This window comes from Callithrix jacchus, chromosome 5, assembly GCF_049354715.1.
Source record: "Callithrix jacchus isolate 240 chromosome 5, calJac240_pri, whole genome shotgun sequence".
Lineage (NCBI taxonomy): Eukaryota > Metazoa > Chordata > Mammalia > Primates > Cebidae > Callithrix > Callithrix jacchus.
Window position 1 is genome coordinate 120,731,130 of NC_133506.1, and position 27,855 is coordinate 120,758,984.

The 27,855-nt window shown below is 44.9% G+C and overlaps 3 protein-coding genes and 1 non-coding gene across 35 annotated transcripts in view; 1 reads left to right on the forward strand and 3 right to left on the reverse strand.

The window, feature by feature from the left end:
- Positions 1–5,942, reverse strand: part of TMEM106A (transmembrane protein 106A) — a 7,525-nt gene extending 1,583 nt beyond the window's left edge. The window contains exons 1-7 of one of the 3 annotated variants that reach the window (XM_002748021.6): positions 5,895–5,942; positions 4,316–4,550; positions 3,682–3,745; positions 1,538–1,691; positions 908–1,048; positions 757–800; positions 204–257 (exon numbers count right to left, since the gene is read on the reverse strand). In XM_002748021.6, the coding sequence (XP_002748067.1) occupies positions 204–257; positions 757–800; positions 908–1,048; positions 1,538–1,691; positions 3,682–3,745; positions 4,316–4,526 (668 nt within the window). In that variant the 5' untranslated portion in view covers positions 4,527–4,550; positions 5,895–5,942. Of the gene's footprint in view, positions 1–203; positions 258–756; positions 801–907; positions 1,049–1,537; positions 1,692–3,681; positions 3,746–4,315; positions 4,551–5,449 lie in introns of all 3 variants that reach the window. The other 2 variants (XM_078374398.1, XM_035301487.3) reach the window with 2 other exon arrangements.
- LOC144582689 (uncharacterized) overlaps positions 5,592–27,855 on the forward strand; it is a 36,999-nt gene continuing 14,735 nt past the window's right edge. Inside the window, exons 1-2 of the mRNA XM_078374399.1 lie at positions 5,592–6,127; positions 18,982–19,100. Coding sequence (XP_078230525.1) covers positions 5,683–6,127; positions 18,982–19,100 — 564 coding nt within the window. The 5' untranslated portion in view covers positions 5,592–5,682. The remainder of the gene's footprint in view (positions 6,128–18,981; positions 19,101–27,855) is intronic.
- Positions 6,344–27,855, reverse strand: part of NBR1 (NBR1 autophagy cargo receptor) — a 36,961-nt gene continuing 15,449 nt past the window's right edge. For 13 of the 30 annotated variants that reach the window (XM_078374384.1, XM_035301481.3, XM_078374374.1 and 10 more), the window contains 15 exons: positions 25,672–25,749; positions 24,998–25,212; positions 24,009–24,176; positions 23,210–23,419; positions 22,166–22,325; positions 21,781–22,071; positions 20,938–21,087; positions 20,401–20,476; positions 19,186–19,296; positions 18,777–18,941; positions 16,521–16,950; positions 14,868–14,962; positions 14,256–14,313; positions 13,178–13,283; positions 6,344–7,884 (listed from right to left, as the gene is read on the reverse strand). In XM_078374384.1, the coding sequence (XP_078230510.1) occupies positions 7,711–7,884; positions 13,178–13,283; positions 14,256–14,313; positions 14,868–14,962; positions 16,521–16,950; positions 18,777–18,941; positions 19,186–19,296; positions 20,401–20,476; positions 20,938–21,087; positions 21,781–22,071; positions 22,166–22,325; positions 23,210–23,419; positions 24,009–24,176; positions 24,998–25,212; positions 25,672–25,749 (2,487 nt within the window). In that variant the 3' untranslated portion in view covers positions 6,344–7,710. The remainder of the gene's footprint in view (positions 7,885–13,177; positions 13,284–14,255; positions 14,314–14,867; positions 14,963–16,520; positions 16,951–18,776; positions 18,942–19,185; positions 19,297–20,400; positions 20,477–20,937; positions 21,088–21,780; positions 22,072–22,165; positions 22,326–23,209; positions 23,420–24,008; positions 24,177–24,997; positions 25,213–25,671; positions 25,750–27,855) is intronic. The other 17 variants (XM_078374390.1, XM_078374378.1, XM_078374377.1 and 14 more) reach the window with 8 other exon arrangements.
- Positions 15,350–15,465, reverse strand: LOC118154176 (U5 spliceosomal RNA). Its single transcript, XR_004744070.1, has one exon. It is a non-coding gene; the product is annotated as a U5 spliceosomal RNA (small nuclear RNA).

Here is a 27,855-nt window from a genome sequence, read left to right on the forward strand (position 1 = left end):
AGCTTCCAGACAGCCCTATGCCTGTTGCCCCTAATAGCTTACAGGCAAGGTAAGACTTAGAAAAGGGGCCAGACTTGCTATTCCCAAGAGCCAACAAAGACTCATGGGGTCAGCTTGGATGACTCTCTGCCCATGAGGAGGAGCAGAGTGAGACTGAAGTCAGAAGTGATGGCAGGGATACCAGAGCTCCAGGCTCTACTTACTGGATGTGTAAAAGCACATGGTGGACTTTGATTTTCGGCCAGGTACAGATTTTGCTGAGAGAAAAAGAGAATGTGGGACCATGTGTCACATGGAGCAGCCTGTCAGCTCAGAGGATGCCTGCAGATCCCAGTTTCCTTATCCCACAGACCCCTTTCCCTCCATTAGGTGCCCCCAAAATGCCACTCCCACCCCTCAGGTGAGTGTGGCAGCTGCACTATCACTCTGACCTCCACTCACTTGGCCCAGGCACATGCTGGACCCCCCACTCAGTAGAAAACAAAGCATTCATCTTCCTCAGCGATGCAGGCTGAAGAGCTCAAGGTCACATATTGTAAAGATTAACCAAATTCCAGCCTGTTTTTCATTCTAATCAAGGTCCCAACAGGCGGAGGCTGGGGACCCTGAACCCTTGCTTATTACATTCTTGGCCATGGGAGGGCAGGCCAGATGCTGGCTGCAGAACTTGCCAAGCAATCAGGAAGGCTGGTGGGTATTAAGTGGGTTCCTAAGGCAGGCGAGCAGCTAGGGGAGAAGAGATCAAGGGGTACTCACTATGTGTTTTCATCCTGTATCCTGGTGGCTACTGCATAAAACATCTGTCAAACAAATGGGCACAGGGTTAGCCCCAACTCCAGCTGACCCTTTCTCACCACCACACATCCACACTCTGGTGGGCAGGGCAGGCCAGGGAGAGGAGAGTCACCTGTTCACTAGCCAAAGGGCCAATGTGTAGGAGAAGGTTGTTGGAAACCTGCCCTACCACGAGGGACAGGTGCAGAACCTCAAGAGTCAGCTGTGTCACCGTGATGGGGTAGTAGTTGCCATTGAAGATGTTTAAGACATTCTGGGGATGAAGAAAAAGGAAGGGAGGAGTGAAGATGGCCCATCCTTAGGAGAAGCCAAATAGTTGTAGAGGCCTGGCTGGCTGGCCTGAGCCCCATGATAAGCTTCAGGTGCAGAGGACCAGTACCAGGAGCCCTTGGGAGGGGCTCTGAATGGTGAAGAAGTTAAGCTGGCGCAGGATCCAGACTCACCCTGTACGGCTTCTTTCCATTCAGTCCTGTCCATCCAGGGAGTCTCAGGCACTGTCACCCCACTCCGCCCCTATGATTTACTTATCTGGCCCTGATTCTGACCCCTTACTGTGTAGAGTCCCAATCCTTACCATCTGTCATGGAGCTCATGGTTGCTCCTACCTCTCTTCAGGCTCCCAACACCCTCTGCGTGCCATAAGATCCCCGGTTTCCCATGCCCAGGGTCACAAAAGTGGACAAAGGTTATGGTGAAGTATTGCTAGGAAGGGGGAGGATGGAGCCCAAGGGCACCCACCCACCGTTATGTTGAGGTGGATATCAGACTCGCCAAAGGCCACCGTGGAGGAGTTGAGGCCTGCAGGCTGCACAGGGATGGACCGGGGAAACAGGAAAAAGATGACGAAGGAGGAAGTCACCAGGCAGATGAGCACCGTCAGGAACACAAAGAGCTTCCTGTGGGAAAGCAGGACCCAGGATGGAGGAATAGAAAAGTCTGAACACCAAGGAAACTTGGGGAGGGGGTTCAGACACTCCTTTCCATATACAAGGCTTTCCCCTGCATATCACCCCAACATTTAGCTCCCCAGATGTGGCCCAGAGTGAGAAGACGCACGGAACTGGGAGGCAGGCAGCCTGGTTTCCACTCCCAGCTCTCTGTTCCCATTGACCAAATAACATGGAGCAGCCCGCTTACCTCCTTAACTCTCAGTTGGTAAAAGGCAGATAATTGTACTGACCTCGCAGAATTTGTTATTGGCTAATATATGAAAAAATACTAATCACAGGTCCTTGCACATGGCAAAAGCACAATGAATGTTAATTATCACTAGAAGAAATAAGTCCATATTTGGAAGTTCTGAATTTTAACATTCAGAACAGGACAACAACCATTCAATTCAAAATTCAGATACGCATTCGAGAGACAGTACTTTGTTAGTATCTTATGATAGGCACTGCTAATTTCTTATTTTATTTTTTTGAGACAGTCTTGCTCTGCCAGCCAGGCTGGAGTGCAATGGCACAATCTCAGCTCACTGCAACCTCCACCTCCCAGGTTCAAGCAATTCTCCTGCCTCAGCTTCCAGAGTAGCTGGGATTACAGGCACCTGCCACCAAGCCTGGCTAATTTTTGTAAAATACAGGGTTTCACCATGCTGGCCAGGCTGGTAATTTTTTTTTTTTTTTTTTTGGAGATGAGGCCTCACTATGTCACCCAGGCTGGAACACAGTGGCGTGACCTTGGCTCACTGCAGTCTCCACCTCCCAGGTTCAAATGATTCTCCTGCCTCAGCCTCCCAAGTAGCTGGGATTACAGATGTCTGCCACCATGCCCAGCTAAGTTTTGTATTTCTAGTAGAGACAGGGTTTCACTGTGTTGGCCAGGCTGGTCTTGAACTCCTAACCTCAGGTGATCCACCTGCCTTAGTCTCAAAGTCCTGGGATTACAGGCATGAGCCACTGCGCCCAGACTAATTTCTAATTCTCGTACAGTGGGGTGGCTGAGAGGGTTTGGCTTGGCAGGGACTCCCAGGCTGACACCAGGCCCTTGGGAGGAGGCTATGGGAGTTCCATGTCAGATAGACTCAGATCACAAATATGGTGGGTCCCAGGGGTGCCTGAGGTTCTGAAATGTCCCAGAACAGGGAGCAATAGGTTTTTCATCTCTACTGGGAGAAAAACAAGCAAGTCTGAAGTGCCTCAGCCAGGGAAGTGCTTTAGAAAATGTTTTCATATCAATTGCAACCAGGGCCACATGGTTGTTCCTCCTTCCTGGGAGGACTTCCAGTGCTACTAGATCCTTTCTGTCTCGGAGAGGGGGTCATGCTTCCTGGAAGCAGTGATGCTTAAGGAAGGCTACCAAGTGGCTTCATGTGACATCTGTGCCCACAGCTTCTGTTGCTTCTTTTTTTGGTAAAGATGGGGTTTCACCATGTTGCCCAGGCTGGTCTTGAACTTCTGAGCTCTGGATCACTTGAGCTCAGAAGTTCAAGACCAGCCTGGGCAACATGGTGAAACCATGTTTTTTGTTTTGTTTTGTTTTGTTTTTGCAGTGCAGACAGACTTTATTAGTGATATCAATACAGCAGAGGTGCCGCCCATGGAGCAGGGGTAAGGGACCCATGCCTGGACCAGTCCCCTCCTCCTCCTGCCCTTGCTGGGTCCTAGGAGGATAAGGCCTGGCCTGGACCAGTTCCTCCTGTTCCACCTCAGCCTCCCAAAGTGCTGGGATTACAGGCGTGAGCCACCACACCTGGCCCTAGAGCTTCTTAAATCAGGAAACATCCTTGGACATAAGGAGCTGGTACCTCTGAGCCCAGTGAGGTTCAGGCTTTCTATAGAAGAACTAATAGGAAAAAATCAGGGGGGATCAAAATAGAAGAGACAAAGGGAGCAGCCCCCAGGGGCGTTGGCTTATGGAGCTGGGGGAGGAAGGGGAACTTACGTATGCTTGGGCTTCAGCCTCTGGTCCCCATAGGGGATGAGAGCCACCAACTGCTTCTCCAGCTCTAGAGAGGGAGGGAGGGTGAGAGGGAGGGCCAAGATGCAATTGTGACAAATATTTCCTGTGCCAGCCTCCCAGAAGCACCCCTCCACCCACACCATAGAGCAATTTTACAAGCATGCCACCTCTGCCCCAGAGCAGGACTGGAAGCACTGGACTCTGCTACCAAAGTTGGCAGCTCAGCTTTACCATCCCTAGAATTGAAGTAGGATTTCCACTAATAGGTATGAAGAATCTCTGAAAGTCACCAGCAAATTAGAGGTTCCCAGCATCTTCGGAAAGGTAATTTGAAACTTCTTGAACTGAACAAATCCTAAGACACACAGTGTTGCTCAGGAGCCCAGTGGCTAGAACCCCTCTTTCCCACAAGGGGCTGGGGAATACAACCAGGGCAGGAGGGCAGGTTTTTGCAGGGAACCCAAGGATAAGTATCTCCCTGGCCAGCCCGAGACTGGGAGGTCAAGAAATGGGAGATCTAATCCTATCTATGGAGACTCAGAAGGGCTGCCCTAGACCAACAGACTAAGAACTTTCCCTGGATTCCAGCCTATTTCCAGAGCCTTGGGCCACTCACCTTGGGGAATCCTGCCACTGCCTTGGCAGGTGGGACATGTCACAAAGCTGGCACCAGCAGTTCCTTCACAAGGCACCCAGGAACAAAAAGACTTGCTGCTACTGGTACTGGAGTAGCTGGCAGCCTTGCTGCCAATGGTTGGATTGGAGGACAGGATTGACTTGTTCTCATTCTCCTGCCAAGAGCCCAGCTGGGAAAATGTCTTACCCATTCTTCAGGGTGGGGTGGGGGTTCACTAATGAGAAAAGACCAAAGTTCAGTGCTAAGCTTGTTAGCACTGAAGCCAGATGCAATTTTGGTTTGAGGTTCTCAAGATTTGCAAGGGGCCGGGCGCGGAGGCTCAAGCCTGTAATCCCAGCACTTTGGGAGGCCGAGGCAGGTGGATCACGAGGTCAAGAGATCAAGACCATCCTGGTCAACATGGTGAAACCCCGTCTCTACTAAAAATACAAAAAATTAGCTGGGCATGGTGGCGCACGCCTGTAGTCCCAGCTACTCAGGAGGCAGAGGCAGGAGAATTGCCTGAACCCAGGAGGCGGAGGTTGCGGTGAGCCGAGATTGCGCCATTGCACTCCAGGCTGGGTAACAAGAGCGAAACTCCTCCGTCTCAAAAACAAAAAAAAGATTTGCAAGGAACCCCACCACAGTTTAAGTAAGCTCAAGCCTAAGGAAGATAGAGTGTGGTTACATGGGATTCTCAGAGTCTCAATGCATTTCAACTCCTTTCATTATTGTTAAAGAGACCACTCTGCCTCAAAAGGGAAAAGAAAAGCAGAAGTTATTTCACTTTAAGGAACTTCTGTAAGTGAATGGCAGAGGATTTAGTTTTTCTCTGGAAAAGTTGCTGAGCTATCATTCACTTCAAAGGAAGGAAGTTGGATAGGGCAGAAAAGATTCCTTGAAACAAGGAGAGAGGAGGCCAGACTGGTCACAGGTGTGGTTAAGACCCCTAAGGAAGCCCTGGTAGAGAAAGCAGATGCCGCACTGCTTTCTCAGGCGGGGTAAGAAACCCTGAGGAGAAATCAGGGTCTTTCACTAGGAAAAGTCAAGGATAAATCTGGACTCTGTGTGGCACAAGGAGGCCGGCAAGTGAGCCACACAGATCTTTCTGGGCTAAAATACAGGGAGACTCGCCTCGTTCAGTTCTGGGATCCCAGGCTCCTCAGCTGCATAAGGGCGACATTTCAGGAGTGTGTCTTTGGGGAGAAGGGCCTCTAAGGGCAGAGTGGGCTGGGTTGGGCGGTGGTGGGGAGGAGAAGCGCCGCCTGCCGCCTTCAGGAGTCCTAGGGGACCGAATGTGTCGCACTAGAGAGTGAGGATACTAAGGACCCTGACCTCCCCGAAGGGCCAAGCTGATTCCGGGGTACATGGCGGCTCTGTCATGGGCCGACAGGGTGTGCGCGGACGCAGAAGGTGTGACTTCATTGAGGGAGGATTTCAAGTCCCACCAGATACCCCGAGAGGCCGTTAGTCAAGTTCGGTACCCGGGCACGGGGCGCCTGTGTGTAGGGCGAGGCGGCGGCACAGGAGGTCTCTTGACCTCCGAAAGGGAACGCAAAGAGTCTGAGGAGGGTCTTACCAGCGGACTATCGCAGCGACAGAAACGGCAGCAAGCGGAATCGAAAGTGGGGAAGCGGACACTCGCCTCAAGCTTTGACTCAGTGCCCAGGGAAGTCCCGCCCCAGCCCCTCTGGGCCCACCCCCTCGTCCCCGGGCCCGCCCCTTCGCCAAGCAGCGGCCTGAGACGCTCTCGGCTCTCCAAACGTCACCTGAGGCCCCGGACGCTGCTTCGGCAAGGACTAGCCAGTCCAGGTAGGAATTTCCAAGAACATTTATTTCACCATTCTTTAAGTGGTTACGTAAAATTAAAACGGAGCGGACGACCCGGACCTTCCTGGCCCTCGACTATAAAACGCCGATGGTCAAGACAGGTCCCGCCCATCAACCCAATTACAGACACCCAGCTGCTCCATCTTCAATCCGGAAGCCCTAATTAAAACGTTTTAAATAATGAACGGCCTGGTTGGCTTGTAGTTTTAATCCTGGTTTATTTAAGTAGCATTCAGGATAATACTGCAAATAAACATCATTATGGCTAATGACTAATTAAAATCACCATTCATTACAAATACCAACCAGGTTAGATAATACTATTTTAATTATCTTTCCCCCCTTCGGTCTGGGGTTCAGATTCTTCCTTTTCTGGAAGTCATTTTCATGGATAAAATGTTTAGCATTTTTTGTTACCTCTTCCTTCACCAACTCCCTTCTGTAAATAGAGAACTTGGGCCCCTGGACGAGCTCTGTCCCACTTACCTTGGGGTTAAACCAAAACTTTTTCAGCAACTTTGCCCTCGTCCAAGTTCTGCAGAACACCAGCTGCCTCTTCCTGTTCTAGGCTTTCTAGGGCTAGATACCTCTGAATGGACTTCATGCATTAAAGAAGTCATCAGCATTTCCTATACCTCATACGCACTAATTTACCCACCCTGAACTTTACTGACATTAATTTAGGAGCCTGCCTTTTGCTTTTCACATGTTTCTATTTCCCCCACTGTACTGTAAAATAAGATCTGCCCTGACATTAAGAAAAAAGGTAACTGTTAAATGTATTTTTCCCTTTAAATAATAGGACTTTTTTCCTTTTCTATTAGGTTAGCAAAATATTTCACACTACCTACTTAATTTTTTTTCCCTTAAATAAAAATGTATGCAGAATTACTATAACAGACATCGCTCAATAGGTGCTGGTGGGTTAATCAGCACACTCTTCCTCCTCTCACTGAAATGCAGAGATCCCTGAAAGTTGGATACCCTTGAATGCACCATGGAGTCTTTAGCAATAGTGCCAATTATTAAGTCTTGCAGGAAAATTACTTTCTCCTTGAGAAAGGAATAACAACAACATTTCTATCATGCTCTGGGTGTTATTTCAATGCCAAATAACTATGAAGCTTGGGGTAGATTACAGAAATTATGAGAATAGTTCTTGAAAACAACTTCCAAGGTTAATTTCTTTCAAAACCTGAAAATTAACAGATACTCCCATAAAATATCCACATTAACCAAAGAAAAATACCCAACTTCAATAAAAGCAGAAAGAAAAATGGTTCTATACGAACTTGAAGTTACACTTGTCGATGCACTAAAATAAAGGCGTTTTATCCAAATCAAAACTGTCTTCCTACTATTCTATTCATCCAATGTCTAAAGTGAAAATTTAAGTTCTGGTCTTTGATTTGCTCCCCCAAATACTGTAATAGGTACTGTCTTGGTAACTCAATGATGGGCTCTATACAGATTCATCAGATGAAAAATAAGCAAGTGCTTAACCCCAATGACAGAATAAAGATCATCTCTGAGCAGCAGGCAATTATTTAATACAAGGTCACTCCTCAATAACGTTGGCTGTACCAGTCGTTGTTGTTAATCTGAAGAAGTTCTGTCACAACCTGCAGGATGTTGTAATTATGTTTCTTCAGCAGCCGCAGGTTCAGCTGCCTGTCACAGAATCCCATTTCAAAGAGATGGGCCATCAGGGCTGCTGTCTGATCTTCAGAAACTAATGGCTGTGCAGAGACAAGAAAAGCAAAAAAGAAAAAAAAAATTCTGTATAATTTAAATGTTTATTTTGTACATTTTTATCATCTTGTAAGCATACCAGTCTTTCCAGATTTATTCAAAGTGCTAGGGAATTAGATTCAAGGCTGTGTCACTCCTGTGTACTTGACACCAACAGTTCGGACGAGGAAGGTCCTGTCTTACATTAGGTATGCGTGTACTTGAAGGAGGAGAAAAGGGAAACTGGGGAGCTAGTAAACTGTACTTCGTACTAGGAGGATGCTTCATGGGGGACTTTCAGGAAGAAGCATTTTTTGGCCAAATGAAGGAATGACAGCAAGGCCCAGAGACCTTGTGAACATAAAGGTAATTGTGATGGTGAGGCAAGTATGAGCAAAATCAAAGTGTTACTGAAAGATGGTATGAGAAATATTGTCAGACATGCATAGGAGCTGGACAAAAAAAAAAAAAGCTTGGGAAATTACAACCTGGGAAGTCGTCTTGAGTTTTTCTCCTCCAAAAGAATAGGTAAGAGAAAGTTAACCTTCATCCAAGTCCTGCAGTAGAAGCACTACCTTCCCAAATCCTCCTAATTATGCTGTTTGTTTGTTTTTTGAGACCAGGTCTCACTTTGTTCCCCAGACTACAGTGCAGTGGTGTGAACGTAGTTCACTGCAGCCTCAGCCTCCTGGGCTCAAGTGATCCTCCTGCCTGAGCCTCCTGAGTAGCTGGGACCACTGGTCTGCCTTACTACACCGGGATAATTTTTAAATTTTTACTAGAGATGAGGTCTCACTATATTGCCCAGGCTGGTCTTGAACTTCTGGGCTCAAGTGATCTTCGAACTCTGGCCTCCCCAAATGCTGGGATAGATGTGAGTCACCTCACCTGGCCTCTGGTTCTGTTATTGTCCCAATTTCACAGACTGGGGATGAAGCTGTGCAGCAGAAAGATTATTTAAACTTTGGAGGCAGACATACTTAGACTCAAACCCTAATCTACCATTTACTTACCACCATTTACTTACCAACTGTGCTATCGATTCCTTTATGAACTGAAGATGTATCAAACCTCCTACTTTGCAGTATTGTTGAGAAAGTATGTAAAGATGGGAATAGTATGCAAACATGTTGAGCACAATCTGGTATTTCCCTCACACCTGATTCCACTGTTCCCTTCTACCTTCTTATTTCAGAATAGATTATCCATCCTCTTTTCCAGGTTAATAGAATGTACCTTGCTTTGTATCTCATTACCTCTCATTATTTCAGAAATCTTCCTTCATCTCCAATCTGTCTCTCATCTTTATCATTAACCTCTTTCACTACTGGCTTGCCCATCTCTAAAGTCTCACCCATCTTTAAAAATGTTTGTCTTATGTATGCTAGCTTCTGCCTGTTGTAGCCTAGCTATTTGAAAGTGTGGCATACTTGCACACTCAAAGTCCTCACCACCCGTTCACATCTCTCTGTAGCCATGTCCCCCTTATTAAAACACCCTTCCTCTCCAGCACAGAACTCTCTCTTCATTTTCCTCCTAGTTCTGTTTTCTTCCAGAGTATTTTTTTCCTGATCCTTAAAGGTTGCTTCTTGCTTTCCCCATTATTCCTGGATCATCTCATCCCATCAGATGATTCCTGCTATAATCTCTAGACAAGTGACTCTTTAACCTTATATCACCAGGCCACATCCCTCCCCTATGATCTGGATGGATACACCTGGCCTGCCATATCTGTAGGTTCCTTATCTATGGACCAATCAACTAAGGGTTGAATATATTTGGGGGAAAAAAAAGGAACATGTACAAACTATTTTGTCATTATTCCCTGAACAATACAGTATAACAACTCTTTACATAGCATTTACATTGCATTGGGTACTGTAAGTAATGTAGAGGTGATCTGAAGCATATGAGATGCACTGGATGCAGTGGCTCAAGCCTGTAATCCTAGCACTTCGGGAGGCTGAAGCAGGAGGAATGCTTGAGGCCAGGAATTAGTTGCCCTGGGCAACATAGTGAAACCCCATCTCTTCAACAATTTTTAATTTTTTTTTGGTGCTATGACTTGGATTAAAAAAAAAAAAAAAAAAAAAACTAGCCAGGTGGATGGGTGTGGTGGCTCATGCCTGTAATCCCAGCACTTTGGGAGGCTGAGACAGGCAGCTCTCCTGAAGTTCAGAGTTCGAGACCAGCCTGGCCAACACGGAGAAACCTGTCTCTAATGAAAATCCAAAAAATTAGCTGGGCGTGGTGGTGCATGCCTGTAATCCCAGCTACTTGGGAGGCTGAGGCAGGAGAATTGCTTGAAGCCAGGAGGTGGAGGTTGCAGTGAGCCGAGATCATGCCATTGCACTCCAGCCTGGGTAACAAGAGTAAAACTCTGAAAAAAAAAAAAAAAACAAAAAAAAAACAACCAACCAAACACACAAAAATCTAGCCAGGCATGGTGCTGCCCACCTGTAGTCACTGCTACTCCAGAGGCTGAGGTGAAAGGATTGCTTGAACCCAAGAGTTCTAGGCTGCAGTGAGCCACCATCTAGTTACTGCACTCCAGCATGGATGACAGAGCAAGACCCTGTCTCTAAAGATGTGCTAGGTTACCTGCAAGTACTATCCGGTTTATATAAGCGACTTAAGCATCTATGGATTTTAGTATCCATAGGGGTCCTGGAGCCAATCCCTCATAGATACTAAGGGACAACTGTATATCCAACTGGACTCTGGATATCTTTACCTTTACCTGGATATGCCGCAAACTCAACAGTATTCAACAAAACTAACCTAATGCTCTTCTTTTGCTCAAATACATCCTTCCCAGCATATCCTATCTTAATGAATGGTACTAAGCCAGAATGGTATTTAAACATTGCCTAAGCCAAAAACTTAGAATTTATCCTTGATTTCTCCCCCCGCCCCCAAGACAGTGTCTGGCTTGGTTACCCAGGCTGGAGTGCAGTGGCATGATCTTAGCTTACTGCAACCTCTGCCTCTGGGGCACAAGCTATTTTCCCACCTAAGCCTCCCAAGTAGCTGGGACTACAGGTGTGCACCACCATGTCTGGCTAATCTTTTGGTATTTTTTTGTAGAGGCAGGGTTTCACTATGTTGCCCAGTCTGGTCTTGGACTCCTGAACTCAATGATCTGCCTACCTTGGCCTCCCAAAGGGCTGAAATTACAGACGTGAGCCACTGTGCCTGGCCTATCCTTGACTTCTTTTTAGCCACTTAATTATTATCTCAAAGTTATGCCATTTCCATCTCTTAATTATCTTTTCTACCCTTCTTTCCACCAATACAAGGATTCTCTTATGGCTTTCCTTTATTTTTTTCTCACTCTGTCTCTGTCACCCAGGCTGGAGTGCAGTGGGGCAATCTCAGCTCACTGCAACTTCTGCCTCCCAGGTTCAAGCAATTCTTCTCTGCCTCAGCCTCCCAAGTAGCTGGGATCACAGGCATGCACCACCACGCCAGGCTAATTTTTGTATTTTTAGTAGAGATGGGGTTTCACCATATTGGCCAGACTGGTCTTGAACTACTGACCTTGTGATCCACCAGTCTCAACTTCCCAAAGTGCTGGGATTACAGGCGTGAGGCACTGCGCTCTGCTGGATTTCTTTACTGCCTCTACCAGCCTCCACAATGTAGCAGGTGATCTTACTAAGAACCAATCTAAACATGTTAATCACTACCTTCAAACCTTGCCATCGTTCTTCCTATCAGCCTTAAAATAAAGTCCAAACCTCATAACACAATAACACAACATCCTGCCTATGTATTTGGTCTTTTTTTTCTTTTTCTTTCTTTTCTTTCTTTTTTTTTTTTTTGAGACAGAGTCTCACTCTTGTTGCCTATATTAGAGTTCACTGGTTTGATTTTGGCTCATTGCAACCTCTGCCTCCCGGGCTAGTGCGATTCTACCTCCTTGGCTGCCTGAGAAGCTGGGACCACCGGCATACACCACCATACCTAGCTAATATTTTCTATTTTTAGTAGAGACCGGGTTTTGCCCTGTTGCCAAAACTGGTCTTGAACTCCTGGATGCAAATAATCTACCCACCTTGGCGTCCCAATATGCTGGGATTATGGTTGTGAGCCACCCGGCCCAGCCAGTCTTTTTTCTTCTTCCCCTTCTCCTCAGACCAGATTCACACTCCATGCTCACATTTCCAAGTCTTTTTTACTGGCTACTCTGTCTACAATGCCCTTTCTATACCTCATTACTGAAGAACACTTACTCGGTCCTTTAGGACTCAGTTCAGGCATCAGCTACAAGAAAGCCTTACCTGGGCACACCAGGCTGAAGTGTCACATCTGTCTAATGGCACTGGCATAGTATCTTACTATGTACTTTAAGTATCTGTGCATCTTACTTGTTTCCCATAGATTCTGGGCAAGATTCAGTGTCTTTCTTGTTTTTTGAGACAGGGTCTTGCTCTGTCACCCAAGCTGGAGTGCAGTGGCTCCATCATGGCTCACTACAGCCTCAATCTCCTGGGCTCAAGGGATCCTCCCACCTTAGCTTCCCAAGCAGCTGGGACTATAGGTGCATGCCATCATACTTACCTAATTTTTAATTTTTTTTTTTTTGAGACAGAGTCTTGCTCTGTTGCCAAGCTGGAGTGTAGTGGCGTGATCTCTGCTCACTGCAACCTCTGCCCCCTAGGTTCAAGCAATTTTCCTGCCTCAGCCTCTTGAGTAACTGGGACTACAGGTGTGCGCCATCACATCCAACTAATTTTTTTGTACTTTCAGCGGAGATGGGGTTTCACCAAGTTGGCCGGAATGGTCTCAATCTCTTGAGCTCATGATCCACCTGCCTCGGCCTTCCAAAGTGCTGGGATTACAGGAGTGAACCACTGTGCCCAGCCCAATTTTTAAATTTTTTTGTAGAGATAGGGGTCTCACTATATTGCCCAGACTGGTTTCAAACTCCTTGGCTCAAGCAATCCTCCCACCTTGGCCTCCCAAAGTGCTAGGATTACAGGTGAGAACCACCATACCTGGTCAAGAACCAGTGTTTTATTCATGCTATAGTGCCGACACCTGGAATAGCTTCTCTCTATAGAAAATATTAATAGATGGTCAACAATAGGTTCTTCTCTTTTCTTCCCTTAAGTCACATGGCTAGAGTTGTACAGTTAGAAAGTGGCAGAGTTGTGTTGTGTGTTAACTAAAGACTAAATCTAAAGCCTATGCCCTTTCCACAATGCCATGTTACTCTTCAACCCAGACAAATGCCACCACTTTCGCTTGTGACCTGGAGTTGAGATTCAGGAAAATAAAACACACACACACACTGACCTGTGCAGTGACTGGTGGCCCAGCAAACAGGGCCTTGTATGCAGAGGCAGCAACAGACAAAGCCCCCTTCACCAGTCCTCCAGCAATGCTGCTCCCATGGTGATGCCTGTAGAAGAAACCAATTATCCCCCCAAATAAACACAAATCATTACCTTTTAAAAAGATAATCTGGGCTGTAATCCTTGGAAGAAAACAAGATTTCCTCAAAAGAAAAAAATCAGATGTAAAAAGAGAACATGATTGCTTTCGTATCACCTTTATAGCTACAGATCATGGTTTGATGGAGGGCCCAGCTCTACTGGTGCAAGATATGGGCACTGTAGGAAACATACCACTCTGGTAACCATGATGGCTCTCACTCCTAGCTGAAAATTAATGTGATCACGGGCACTCCAGGATATCCACAGTTTGCTCAATTATCCTCTCAGAGAAAACACCTTGCAAAGGAAATGTGATTTTTCTGGACACTGTTCTAATGTGATTGGGAGCAGAGAAGCAGGTATATCTAAGAAAAAATTACTAGATGTATACTGGGTGTAACCTTTCTGTCTTCTCCCCTGGTGCTAAGGGTGAGGTAAATCTGGGGGCATTCCTCTCTTGTTTGGAACACAGAACACTCTTTTTTTTTTTTTTTTTTGAGATGGAGTTTCGCTTGTCGACCAGGCTGGAGTGCAATGGCATGACAAGCTCACTGCAACCTCCGCTTCCTGGGTTCAAGGAATTCTCCCACCTCAGCCTCCCAAGTAGCTGGGATTACAGGCACCTGCCACCATGCCCAGCTAATTTTTGTATTTTTAGTAGAGATGGGGTTTTGCTATGTTGACCAGGCTAGTCTCGAACTCCTGACCTCAGGTGATTCACCCGCCTCAGCCTCCCAAATAGAACACTCTTAAACATCAGCCTTAGCCCTTTGTTCAGTGTTGCTCAAAGGGTTTAGAAGAAATAAGAACAAGAAGGAATGAGGGCTATCCTTCTCTGCTCTCTGAAGATGGGTACATGCTGTGAGAGGCTCTTTTAAGCAGAAGCAATACTAGGATATCCACCTGCTTCTGAAAAAGAGACTGCACAAGGTTGTTACCTTGAGTGGTCATAGCTCTTCTGTCTGCTGTTTCTAAGTCCTGATGAGCCTCTGGGCTCTAAAAGCAAAAGAGCTGTTGGTTAGATGCGGCATCCATAAGCACCTAGTGTTTCCTAACTCACAGCAAGGCTATGAATGAGGCAGGTGGCAATCTGATCACAGTGTTTGAAGTCTTTTTTTTTAAGTATTTGGCAAGTTTTAAGGGTAGCTTAAGTGATAATGAGAAACTGTCCAGAATTGTAATGCAAGATGACTGTTAATTCAATCAGAAAAATTAACTCTGTAATCCTAACAAACTGATATATTTTGTAGTAAGGAAACAGACTCACAGCCATTATAAACCTGCTGAACTGCAAGTAAGGAAAAGTGGGGATGGAGCTGGAACCTAGATTGGTATGGCTCCAAAGCCTGTGTTCTTTCCACTACCTCAAAGAGGTCTAACAATATAGTTAGCCAGAGAATAGAAGTAAAGGTATGTAGGAGGAGCATGGAGACAGTGAAGGGCAAGTTTCTAAAAACCGCCAGGAATCACGGAGAGAGAGAGAGCCTGTTTATACCTGGTTTCCATTAGATAGGAGCAGAGAAAAAGAAAAAGCTCAGGCTGATCATTACCTCCTCTGATCTGATCAGGGACTGAAGAAGCTTCTGGTATGGTAACTGGTAAATCCATTCCTGGGGAACCATGATGATGTACACAAGGAGGGCTCCTTTCAGAAAGACACAATATGGAAAGTAAATTGAAAAGGCACTTATGGCAACAGTGGAGAAAAGTAAACACAGCACAGCAGTGCCAAATTCTCTAGAGGCTTCATATTTCTGATCCAGATCACATGTCTGGATTTAGGGTTCCATCGTTAAGAACTACATTCTACCCCGTTTTCCTATGCAGCCACAGCCAAGCTGGAAATGTTGGCTTCAGTCTGGTCATGTCTCCACCTCTATCAGTTGGTGTCAATAAATGAAAATGTCTAGCTTTTGGGGAGAATAGTTTATGTTATAGTCAAGGCTTTGGCATTTTCCCTACTATTAGGAGACAAGAATGATTCAGAGAGATTCACCAGAGAATTAAAAATAATGTTTTGTTTTTTTTAATCAGCCCCATAGAAACAGGACCTCAAAAAATTGGATTAAGACTCAGAATTGTTCCTCTCTACAGAAATCTTTAGTAAAAGGCAAAAGATTTATACAATTTGAAGAGAAACCAGAGTATTGTTTGGTTTTTTAGTGTTTTTTCCCATAAGGGATTTAACTTCCTAATTAAGGCTGTTTTTTGAGATGGAGTTTTGCTCAATATCAAAAACTCGGTTGAGTTTTTGCTGCCTTTACTGAAGAGTCAATAAAACAAGGAGGGAAGGTACAGGGATGTTTGTGTTTAAAAACTGGCTCTTGGGGCCGGGTGTGGTGGCTCACACCTGTAATCCTAGCACTTTGGAAGGCCGAGGCAGGTGCATCACCTGAGATCAGGAGTTCAAGACCAACCTGTCCAACATGGTGAACCCTCGTCTCTATTAAAAATACAAAAAATTAGCCAAGTGTGGTGGTCAGGAGGCTGAGGCAGGAGAATCACTTGAACCCGGGAGGCGGAGGTTGCAGAGAGCTGAGATCGTGTCATCACTCTAGCCTGGATGACCATGTGAGACAAAAAACAAAAACAAAAACAAAAACAAAAACAAAAAAAACACTGGCTCTCAGCCAGGCATGGTGGCTCACACCTATATTCCCAGCATTTTGGGAGACTCAGGCAGGTGGACTGCTTGAGGCCAGGAGTTCAAGACCAGCCTGGGCAATATGGCAAAACCCCACTTCTAAGATAAATAGAAAAATTAGCTAGGTGTGGTGGCCCGTGCCTTTAGTCCCAGCTACTCAGGAGGCTGGGGTGGGAGGATTGCTTGAGCCTCAGAGGCAGAAATTACAGTAAACCAAGATTGTGCCACTGCACTCCAGCCTGGGCCACAGAGTGCACTCCAACCTGGGCAACAGCCTGTCTCAAAAAAAAAAAAAAATACAGCCAGTTCTCAGTAATCAAAATATAAGTAGACAGACTATACTCAGATAATTTAAGGCCAACTAAAACAAGTATTTCTTTAAATCCAGAATCCACAAATACTGGGAAATATGACTTTTATTCATCTAAATTCAGACTTTACTATGGAAAATAGTCTCTTCCCATACTGAAGAAAAACAGGTTTTGAGATCAGGTTGGTTCCTCTCACTCTTTATTTCACCTCTGAAGAACACCCCAGCTGAGGGGGATGTGAGTGGTACCTGGGCAGTGGTGATGGAAGCTCCACTACCTCTGGGATTAGGGGCACTGTTTCCAGAGTCTGTGAGGTCATGAGGATGTCATTTATGCTGTGCTCCTGTGGCTGGTTCTCCCCTCCAGGGAGTCTCTCCCCAGCCTCAGCTGGTTCCTGCCCAGCCTCAACCCCAGGCTCGCCTTCAGCACCTCGCTCCAGGCCTGGCTGTGAGAGCGCAGAGCTGTACATGGAATCCCCCAGGGGGCGGCTGGTATCAAAGCACTCAGGTAGGATGATGATGTAATCCTCTGAGGAAGCAGAGGATTGACTCTGAACTTCATCTTTGAGCTCATCCTCCTCCTCTTCCTCCTCCTCCTCCACGACTTTTTCCTCAGTGATATGGACAATCTCCTCCCTCTCATCTCCAAGTGGTCCTTCTTCAGGCAAGGCAAATTTCACTAAAGGATGAAAGCAACCAATTTTCAGGTAGAAGTTAAAAGCAGCCCTAAGTACTGTCCTTACTTGGTAAAGCCCTGTGGAGCATGAGCTAGAATCATGAAAGCCAGAGGAAAGGGAAGAACTAGAGGAAGGCCTGGTGCTGGAACCATGACCTTATTCTAAGTTTGAAGGCTATGCAAAATGAATTAGAATCAAAGCTCACAGAAAGAAGGTAGGCAGAAACACCCAGGCTTCCAAGAAGCTCTATGAATCTTAAAAGGAGGCGGCTCCATCCCTCCCCTTTTCCTTTTCATGTGATGGTTAATAGACTGAGGTAGAGTTGTTTTTTTTTTTTTGAGACAGAGTTTCGCTGTTGTTACCCAGGCTGGAGTGCAATGGCACCATCTCGGCTCACTGCAATATCCGCCTCCTGGGTTCAAGCAATTCTCCTGCCTCAGCCTCCCAAGTAGCTGGGACTACAGGCGTGTACCACCATGCCCAGCTACTCTTTTAGTAGAGACGGGGTTTCACCTTGTTGACCAGGATGGTCTCAATCTCTTGACCTCGTGATCCACCCGCCTCAGCCTCCCAAAGTGCTGGGATTATAAGCGTGAGCCACTGCACCCGGCCTGAGGTAGAGTTTAAACCAAAACTGATATACTGGCTAACAGTGTTATAAAAAGAGAAAAAGTTAGGAGATGAGTATTGCAGGATTATATACCTATTCTCCTCCTCTTCTTTATAAAGATGATGCAGTCATGGGAGAAAACTGGCAAATCATGGTTGAGAGGGTAAAAAAGGATATAAAAAAGATACCCAGGCCAGGTGTGGTACGTTACACCTATAATCCCAGCACTCTGGGAGGCCAAGGCAGGCAGATTACTTAAGCTCAGGAGTTTAGGACCAGCTTGGGCAACATGGCAAAATCCCATCTCTACCAACAAGAAAAGCTAGCTCAGTGTGATGGCATGTGCCTGTGGTCCCAGCTACTTGGGAGACTGAGGTGGGAGGATCACTTGAGCCCAGGAGGTTGCGGCTGCAATGAGCCGTAATCTTGCCACTTGCACATCAGCCTGGGCATCAGAATGAGACCTTATCTTAACTTAAAAAAAAAAATCCCTGTGGATCCTATCAGAATAACAGTTGTGAACATATTGGTATTGTTTTTCCAGACCTTTTTGTTATGTACGTGTATACACGTGGAAAAAAAATATAAAGATATACATGTATACTTTAAGCAAAAGTGAGATAAATAATATTTAAAGATATAGGTAAAATTTCATCATAAAGAGATTCTTCATTATTATTTTGATGTACTACATTTGAATTTTTTGATACTTCTTAAAATATATGCTTTGGTTTATCTATCTGTTATCTAGAAGTTTCTGTTATAAAGGTATTTACAGCAGAATTTAACCTTGAGAAACTTTGTTTGGTACTCCTGCTTCTTTCTACCCACTGTTTGTTCGACTGCTGTCCTTGGAGAAAGCAGACAACTCAGCTACCCATAGGGGCCTCTGCTAAGGAGCTCTGTCAAATTACAGGAAGATTCCTTACTGCAGAATCCAGGCAGCACAACTGGCTGCTGTTCCACTGTGGAATTGAGCTGTAATTCTGCCCCTGAGAAAATGGAGAAACGGGTATGGTGGCTTCGTTGCTCCTGATGTTCTAATTAGAACAATCAGGTAGCATATGTAGAGTCTAAAGATACAAACAAGATCAGAATTTCTGACAAAGATCACTCTGCCTTCACTCTCAGTGAAGAAGAGCATATCTAACTAGTCAAGTCTGGCAGTCACAATTCAGGTGGCAACCAGCTAGGTGGGGGAAATGCAAGGACACTCACTCTGCAAGGACTTCTGTCTGTAAGGAGGGTTGTGATCTGGGGCAGCATCCAAGGTAAGGGATCGGATTACTGTCTCACACACAAACTGGGTCCCACTCAGGTCTTCTTCTGCTTCCTCCACAGAAGCAATGTTCTCAGCCTTCCTCTTTACTGACACCACAGAATCTGAAAGACACATAAACCTTGTCTGCACTTGATGTTTAAGGTGCTGAGGAACATTCACCAGTGATTACCCATGCTAAAACTAAACCAAGGAATAGCTGCTATCTCTACCATGTGAAGGTGAGGAGATGCTACAGAAAGAAAGCCCATTTACATGCTAAGGTAAGATTAGTAGGGAATAGCTGTAAAATAGAGTATGGCATGGAAAGGGAGGATGCAAATACTTTACAAATATTTAATCCCTTACCAGGAAGTGCTTTAAATCCTGCCCCTTCACTCTCTTCCTGTATCTGCCCCAAGCCTGGCTTCTCAATTAAAGGACTGTCATATGGCAGAGGAGACATGCAGGGAGTCATATCTGGAGAATGAAGACAGGAGAGCCATCAATCAAGAGAAAGCATCGGATCATCAATAGTCAGTGTCCAGAAGTAGCAGTTTGTAGGCTTCCTGCCTCCTGCAGGGCTAAAATAAACCCAGATACGCTTTGAGGTCTGTCAAAAAAATTTCCAGACCAATAGGTATCCAAGAATCACAGATCAATCAATGCAGGACAGTTATTTGGCCTGGAAAACTGTGGCCAAGACACAAAACCATGAATACGAAGGAACAAAAGGACACAAATATCTACAGAAAAAAAGCGGAACCCTTTATGGTGGAAAAGCCTTGCACCAGACTTGTATTATTGTTTGTTTGTTTGTTTGTTTTTTGAGATGGGGTTTTACTCTGTCGTCTGAGCGGTGGTGCAATTCTGGCTCACTGCAACCTCTGTCTCCTGGGCTCAAGTGATCCTCCCACTTCAATCTCCCCAGTAGCTGAGACCACAGGAGCAGGCCACCATGCCCAGCTAATTTTTTTTTTTTTTTGAGATGGAGGTTTGCTCTTGTGGCCCAGGCTGGAATGCAATGGCATGATTGTGGCTCATGGCAACCTCCACCATCCAGGTTCAAGTGACTCTCCTGCCTCAGCCTCCCGAATAGTTGGGATTACAGGCATGCACCACCATGCCTGGTTAATTTGGTATTTTTAGTAGAGACAAGGATTTTCCATGTTGGTCAAGTGGTCTCGAACTCCCGACCTCAGAAGAACCGCCCGCTTTGGCCTCCCAAAGTGCTGGGATTACAGGTGTGAGCCACTGTGTCTGGCCATGCCCAGCTAATTTAAAAAAATAATTTTTGTAGAAATGGGGGTTTCACCATGTTATCCAGGCTGGTCTCAAACCCTGGCCTCAAGTGATCCTCCCACCTTGCCCTCCCAAACTGCTGAGATTATAGGGAAAAGCCACTGTGCCTAGCATATTGTTGCTTTTGACAAAGGACAGCAAAGAAGGAACATGGATCCATGATTGCTGCTTTACTATCCTATCCGTTCCATGTCCTCAGAATAAAACACTACCAGTGTCTAGGCTATGGTACTTTTGTGCCTATCACTAAGATGAACAAGATGAAATGAGTGACATTCTTACCTACAGGGGTGTTGTGGGGCACTCTCTCCAACTCTTGAACAATGTTTATATCCAACAGCTCAAAGGATAGCAGGTCCTATAAAAAAAGACAGGCAATGTTAGGCTGTTTGCAGTGCAGCTGGAACCATGTCTAGATGGGACCTGTACTTCCACATCATCTGGGATTCGACTTTGTTCAAATTCATGCCTCTCCTCAGTCAAGTGAAAACAAGAAGAGTTAAATGGGAATTAGACATTGAGATAACCAAATGGCAGGAAAGAGAATATGCAGCAGGTGTGAAGGAGAATCAGGTTGAAGTGAAGAGGAAACTAAAGGGAGTTTATGGGGAATTACAGGATTGAGTTCCCAATTCAAAGAGGAAACATCTAGTTTACAAACTTGGTTCCATGGGTGATCTCCTTCCCATTAAATGCATCTGACTGGATCAAAGTGGGCATATCTCTGATTTCCTCATGACCACCTATGACTCTACCACCTTCTCCTCTCCTGTGCTCTCCCACTCTGTCCCTTGCCCTTCAAAGTGCTGAATCTTCCACCTGGGCAGTCAGAAGATCCACAGATGGGATGTAGAGCTCCCTCTCACTGGCAACATTTTTTGCCTTCTGCAGGATGCAGGCTGCTGTCCCTTCTGTCTGCTCAGTCACTTCACCAAGCTGTATTTCTTCTTTAGCCAGAAGAAAAGCTTCCTATAGAGACAAACCATTGAGACAAATTTTAGGCCTTCAACAAAACTGAAGAGGCAGGCTGACAATGTCCCCAAATATAAAAATGCTGCTGTACCTCTATATTTTAAAAAACTTTAGAAATGTTTTTGATATAATTTTACAGTTATAGAAAAGTTGCAAAAACAGCAGAGAGAATTCACATTCACCCAGCCTCCCCTAATGACAACTTACATTAACTATATTAGTGAAAACCAGAACATTAAAATTGGGTAACTTAAGCAATAAACACTCTGCCCCACTAAGACAGAGAAATTGCATTTAAAACCTGTGTACTAAGTAGCAACCAGAACAAGACTTCATTAGTATTTAGGGAACATACACAGGGTATTTCAGGAGACATGGATGTTAAGGAGTAAAGCTATCAGTTCAGCAGCTCCACAGGCCAGGCCAGCCACCCCTCTTTCTCTTGTGCAGCCAACAGGGTGACCATGCAGCATTACGAAGAGGTACAAAAGTATTCAGGGACTGCCTGCAGCAAGACCCTAAAGACACTAAAACACCCTAAAGAGGCCAAATATCAGCATGTGTTACAGGGAGGGGAGAAGCTAATCATGGTTTCTAGAAGAACTATCAGCTATGAGTGGGTTCTTTTAGTTTTAGCCACCTCCTCTATAATTGGGATACTGGGCCCAAAGCCTGCCAATGAATGCTCACCTCTTGCTGGCAGGTGAGATCATCAGCTGTGCTTGAGCTGATCATGCTCTTTTCGGTGTTATCACGGCTCTCTTCGGAGGGGAAAGGATCCACTATGATACTGCACCAGACCCGAGGCCCAAATTGCTGGCCTTTGTGAGAAAGACGCCAATGGGAAGTATACGTTCCCTCCAAGGCTGGGGCAATGAACTCCACAGATACAACTCCCACATGGCCAGCCTTGAGGCAGGGAACCAAAACATCCTTCTTTTCTGTGGAAGCCAAAGTCAGGTTTCCCCACATGAACTTGAGCTAAAAAGAACAGTAAGAAGAAAAAGCAAGCTTGTCAGCTGAGCACTCTGCCACTTCAAATCACTTCATCTTCACATTTTGTGGGAAAAATTACCTTTGTGTCTGCACTCCACTTTACATTTCCTGTATTTTTCATTCTCCAGTGTTTGATAAACTTGGTTCCTGGCTGAAGGTGAGTCCCATCAGGCAAATTCTCATCTACAAACGCTGCACTGAGCATTGGCATAACTGGGGTACAGGGCTGCAAAGGGAGCCTAAATAGAAATTCAGATGCTTAATCACTTGCCACTGGGTGTGAAGGCTTCTGAATATCCCACACTGGCTTGAGAGTCTGACTATGACTCTTGAAAATGTACTAACCCATTTGCCCTAAAAATAATACTAATATTAGTATAGAATCATGTATTAGAAACAATACATTTTCTGACAAATTTAAAATAATAAAACAAAACAGAGGATAGGTCCAACTCCTGAGCTTAAAAAGTCATGGCAAGTATAATTAAAAGGGCCTATAAATACAACACCTAGAGAGTAAGGCTTTTTTTTTTTTTTTTTTTTGACCTGGAGTCTTGCTCTTTCACCTAGGCTGCAGTGCAGTGGTACGATCTCAGCTCACTGCAACCTCTATTACCTGGGTTCAAGAGATTCCCCAGGTTCAAGAGATTCCCGAGTAGCTGAGATTACAGGTGCAAGGCACCAAGCCTGGCTAATTTTTGTATTTTTAGTAGAGATGGGGTTTCAGCATCTTGGCCAGGCTGGTCTTGAACTCCTGACCTCATGATCCACCCATCTCTGCCTCCCAAAGTACTGGGATTACAGGTGTGAGCCACCACGCCCAGCGAGAGTCGGGCTTTTAAAACACTTGTTCCTTTTGCTTCAATTCCAGATTGCCTCCAATGAAGACAGGGAACCCACCATTCTGAACTTTAGTGGTTTCTATCTTTCTGATGAAGAAAACAAAACAAATGTCAGAAATAACTACCAAACCACCCTTTAATAATACTAAGACCAGATAATGGGAAGTTTTAAGGATTTGAGTGTTACGGGGCTGCCAATGAATAAGACAGAAGTTGGCTGAAGTTCCAGTTTCAGAGAGCTGGGCCTAAAGTTCTGGCTCCCACCCTAGCCCTGGGCTTACATCAGGGTATTAGACTGGAGCAAGCTTTCAGGTCGGCCTAAAGGAGACTTGGGGCTCTGGAGTCCATGGATTGAATTCCATAGGTGAATTTTCCTATGGAGCTTAAGCTGCTTTTTAAGTTCCTTGACCTCTGCTTTACGTTGTTTCTTCTCAGCTCGCAACCTTTGCTTTTCTGCTTTAAGAAAGTTCTTATCAACCTGTTTCTGGAGCCTGTGAGATAATAAAAGCAAGTCTTAAAAGAAAGTCACAAATAAATTCTGAAGCAATGTGGAGCCAACTGCAATCTCCACCAGTGTCAGCTTTTAGTTTCTTTTATTGTTTTAGAGTCAGGGTCTCACGCAGTCATGCAGGCTGGTATGAAGTGGTATAATTATGGCTCCCTTCTACCTCATATTCCTGGGCTTAAGTGATCTGCTCACCTCAGCCTCCCAAGTAGCTGAAACTATAGGTATGCACCACCATGCCTGACTAATTTTTAAATTTTTTTTTAGAGGTGGCATCTTGCTATATTGCCTAGGCTGGTCTCAAATATTTGGCTTCAAGCAATCTCCCACCCTAGCCCCTCAAGTTGCTGAGATAACAGTTTATGGGCCATTGTGCCCAACCTACTTTAGTTTATTAATTTCTTTTTATAGGTATTATTTCTATTTCATTAACTTTGGATAACTGTCTTCATTTCTGCACATCAAATGAAAATGAGTGGAACTAAGGAGATTATCTGTAGTTTTGTGATTCACACCTTGTCACCAGAACCAAGATGTTAATCAGAGAATAAGCATCTCCATGTATAGGGTTTTACCTGACTTGTTCCAGAGCAGCAGGAAGACGAGGAGTAGAGTACTTTGAGTGAGAGAATGGTTCAGAGGAACTCACAACAGGTTTCCGTAACTTCAGCAGGATGTGGTTAGTGTCATGGCCATATGGCCCTGCTTCACAATCTTCACAGATATTGTAGGAAGGGCATAGGCTGTGGGGAAAGAGTGGCACAGTACACAGTGGCATAATAGGAAGTACCCAGGGTAGGGAGATATAAGACCAGACTTCTACATTTGCTCCAGTACCAACTAGCTGGTAACCTGAACAAGTTATTTAACTATGCCATGCCTCACTTTTCTTCATTAATAAAATAAGGATAACACTTAACTCATAGCCATTTTACAGGAAAACCTAAGGGAGGAAGGTAAGATATGAAGGTATATAGGGCTAGGCACGTGGCTCATGCCTGTAATCCCAGCACTTCGGGAGGCTCTGGAGAGGAGGATCACTTGAGTCCAGGAGTTTGAGACCAGCCTGGGCAACACAGGGAGACCCCATCTCTAAAAAAATATTAGGCAGGCATGGTAGCCTGTGTCTGTGGTCCCAGCTATTTGGGAGGCTGAAGTGGGAGGACTGTCCAAGCCTGGGAGGGTTAGGCTGCAGTGAACTGTGACTGCACCCTGCACTCCAGCCTGGGTGACTGAGTGAGACCCTGTCACCAAACAAATAAAAACAAAAAAAGGCATTTGGAACAACCGAGCAACTACCCTTAGTGATCTAATTGTGTCTGTTCAAGGGAACAGAATTTTGCCTGGCTTTGCTAATCCAAATGCACATCTAAATTCAACAATCTGAATGGTTACAACTCACAAAGCATGTGGGTGAAGATAAGCTTGTGCTTCCAACTCAGAGCTATGACATCTAATGCTCAGAAACAGGGTACAACCAATATCCCTTAACCTAATCAGAAAGCCAGGAAGGTAAATGCTCTTAGGTCTATCACTAGCCAGCTACTCCCAAGCAACTGCTTACCTACACTGGTAGCGGACACCAACAATCCTTCTTTGGCAGTTGTTGCAAGCAATATGCCAGCTGAACTGGTTTTCTGGTAAAAACAATGTTTCCTCTGAAGTAGGAATTGAGACTTCTGAAGGGCAAGAACCCAAGGATGGGTTCTGGAGGACAAGCTTCTCATGTAATTTCTGTTCAAGCTTCTCAACCGTTTCTTTAACCACTTGTTCTCTGAACTAGAATAGGGAGCAGAAGGTGGGAAAAAAACTCAGTTCCAATACTGAAAAAAAGTGTGAAGGTATCAATAGATCTGAAACCTGTCTCTGGTGTAATACAAAAACACAATAAACAACTGCTACTGAATAGACACGAAACGTAGCAAAAGGTCTGTTCCTTCCATAGCTAAACTGGTTCAAGAAAATATCACAAATCCTTTTGATAAGTAAATTTCTAACTACTTCTCAAGCAGAAATTTGTCCCTCTCCCTTACATACTTAGAATTAGACTCCCTCTTTTTCTGACACTTCATTGCAAAGGTTACAGCTTTCGTGACTGGAACTGCTGTAAGTTTGGAAATTATAACCACTCTTCACCTGTACCAGAGGCAGTAGCCATCTAGGTTCGGGTTTCTATTTCTTCCACATTCCACCTGTCCCAACACTGCAGTTAAAACCCAAGCCAGAGAAAACACTCACTGTCTCCAGGTAGCTTGTAAACCAGTCTGGGGGCTTGTCTTGAGGCTGGTCTGTGTCACATGAAGCAGGTGGAAACAACTGGGAGGAAACACAAGCCGAGATGTTGGAGGTTACTTTTTCTATTTAAAATACTTTTTTTTTGAGACAGAGTCTCGTTCTGTCACCAGGCTGGAGTGCAATGGTGCGATCTCGGTTCACTGCAACCCCCGTCTCTCGTGTTCAAGTGATTCTCCTGCCTCAGCCTCCCAAGTAGCTGGTACTACAGGTGCATGCAACCACGCCCAGCTAATTTTTGTATATTTAGTAAAGACGGGGTTTCACCATGTTGGCCAGGATGGTCTCGATCTCTCAGCCTCGTGATCCACTGCCTTAGCCTCTCAAGGTGCTAGGATTACAAGCATGAGCCACCGTACCTGGCCTTAAAATACTTTTCCTGGAGTATATTATTTTGAGGTTTCTTTTGTGAAATCATCCAAACATATAGTTTAAAAAAAAGTCACCTTATGAAGGTGTACTAAAGGAAAACACAGTCTCTAGCCCACCCTGCTCCCCCTTCTCCAGAAGTAAACTACTGTTACCAGTTTTAAAAGTAGGAGACAGAGTGGAACACATTAATTTCCAAATTTCTGATAAACATGCAAATCTTACAACAAAGACAATGAGAAATAAATTTAGCAACTGGATAGACTGAAACAAGCAATGGAGAAAGGATTCCCTATTTAATAAATGGTGTTGGGAAAACTGGCTAACCATATGCAGAAAAGTGAAACGACCCCTTCCTCACACCTTACACAACAATTAACTCAAGATGGATTAAAGACTTAAACATAAGACCTAAAATCATAAAAACCCTAGAAGAAAATCTAAGCAATGCCATTCAGGACATAGGCATCTGGCAAAGACTTCATGACAAAACACCAAAAGCAATGGCAACAAAAGCCAAAATTGACAAATAGGATCTAATTAAACTAAAGAGCTTCTGTACACCAAAAGAAACTATCATCAGAGTGAACAGGCAACCTACAGAATGGGAGAAAATTTTTGCAATCTATCTGACAAAGGGCTAATATCCAGAATCTACAAGAAACTTAAACAAATTTATAAGGAAAAAAAACCCCATCAAACAGTGGGCAAAGATATGAACACTTTTCAAAAGAAGACATTTACGCGGCCAAAAACACAAATGAAAAAAAGCTTATCATCACTGGTCATTAGAGAAATGCAAATCAAAACCACAGTGAGATACCATCTCACCCCAGTTAGAATGGTGATCATTAAAAAGTCAGGAAACAGGCCAGGCATGGTGGCTCACACCTGTAATCCCAGCACTTTGGGAGGCCAAGGCAGGAGGATCAGTTGAGGTTGGTAGTTCGAGATCAGCCTGACGAACATGGAGAAATCTCATCTCCACTAAAAATACAAAAATTATCCAGGCATGGTGGTACATGCCTGTAATCCCAGCTACTCGGAAGTCTGAGGCAGGAGAATCACTTGAACCCAGGCGGCGGAAGTTGCAGTGAATGGATGTTGTGCCATTGTACTCCAGCCTCAGAAACAAGAAGAGCAAAACTTCGTCTCAAAAAAAAAAAAAAGTCAGGAATTCCTCAAGGATCTAGAACCAGAAATACCTTATGAGCCAGCAATCCCATTACTGGGTTTATACTCAAAGGATTATAAATCATTCTACTATGAAGATACATGCACACATATGTTTACTGCAGCACTATTCACAATAGCAAAGGCTTGGAACCAATCCAAATGCCCATCAATGATAGACTAGATAAAGAAAATGTGGCACATATACACCATGGAATACTAAGCAGCCATAAAAAAAAGACTTCACATCCTTTGCAGGGACATGGATGAAGGTGGAAACCATCATTCTCAGCCAACTAACAGAGGAAACCAAACACCACATGTTGTCACTCATAAGTGGGAGTTGAACAATGAGAACATATGGACACAGGGAGAGGAACATCACACACCGAGGCCTGCCAGGGGGTGGGGATAAGGGATAGCATTAGGAGAAATATTTAATGTAGATGACGGGTTGACAGGTGCAGCAAACCACCATGGCACATGCAACAAATCTGCACATTTTGCACATGTATCCCAGAACTTAAAGTATAATGATAATAAAAACTTGTTTAGCTTTATTAAAAAAACATTAGATAGACTGGTCCA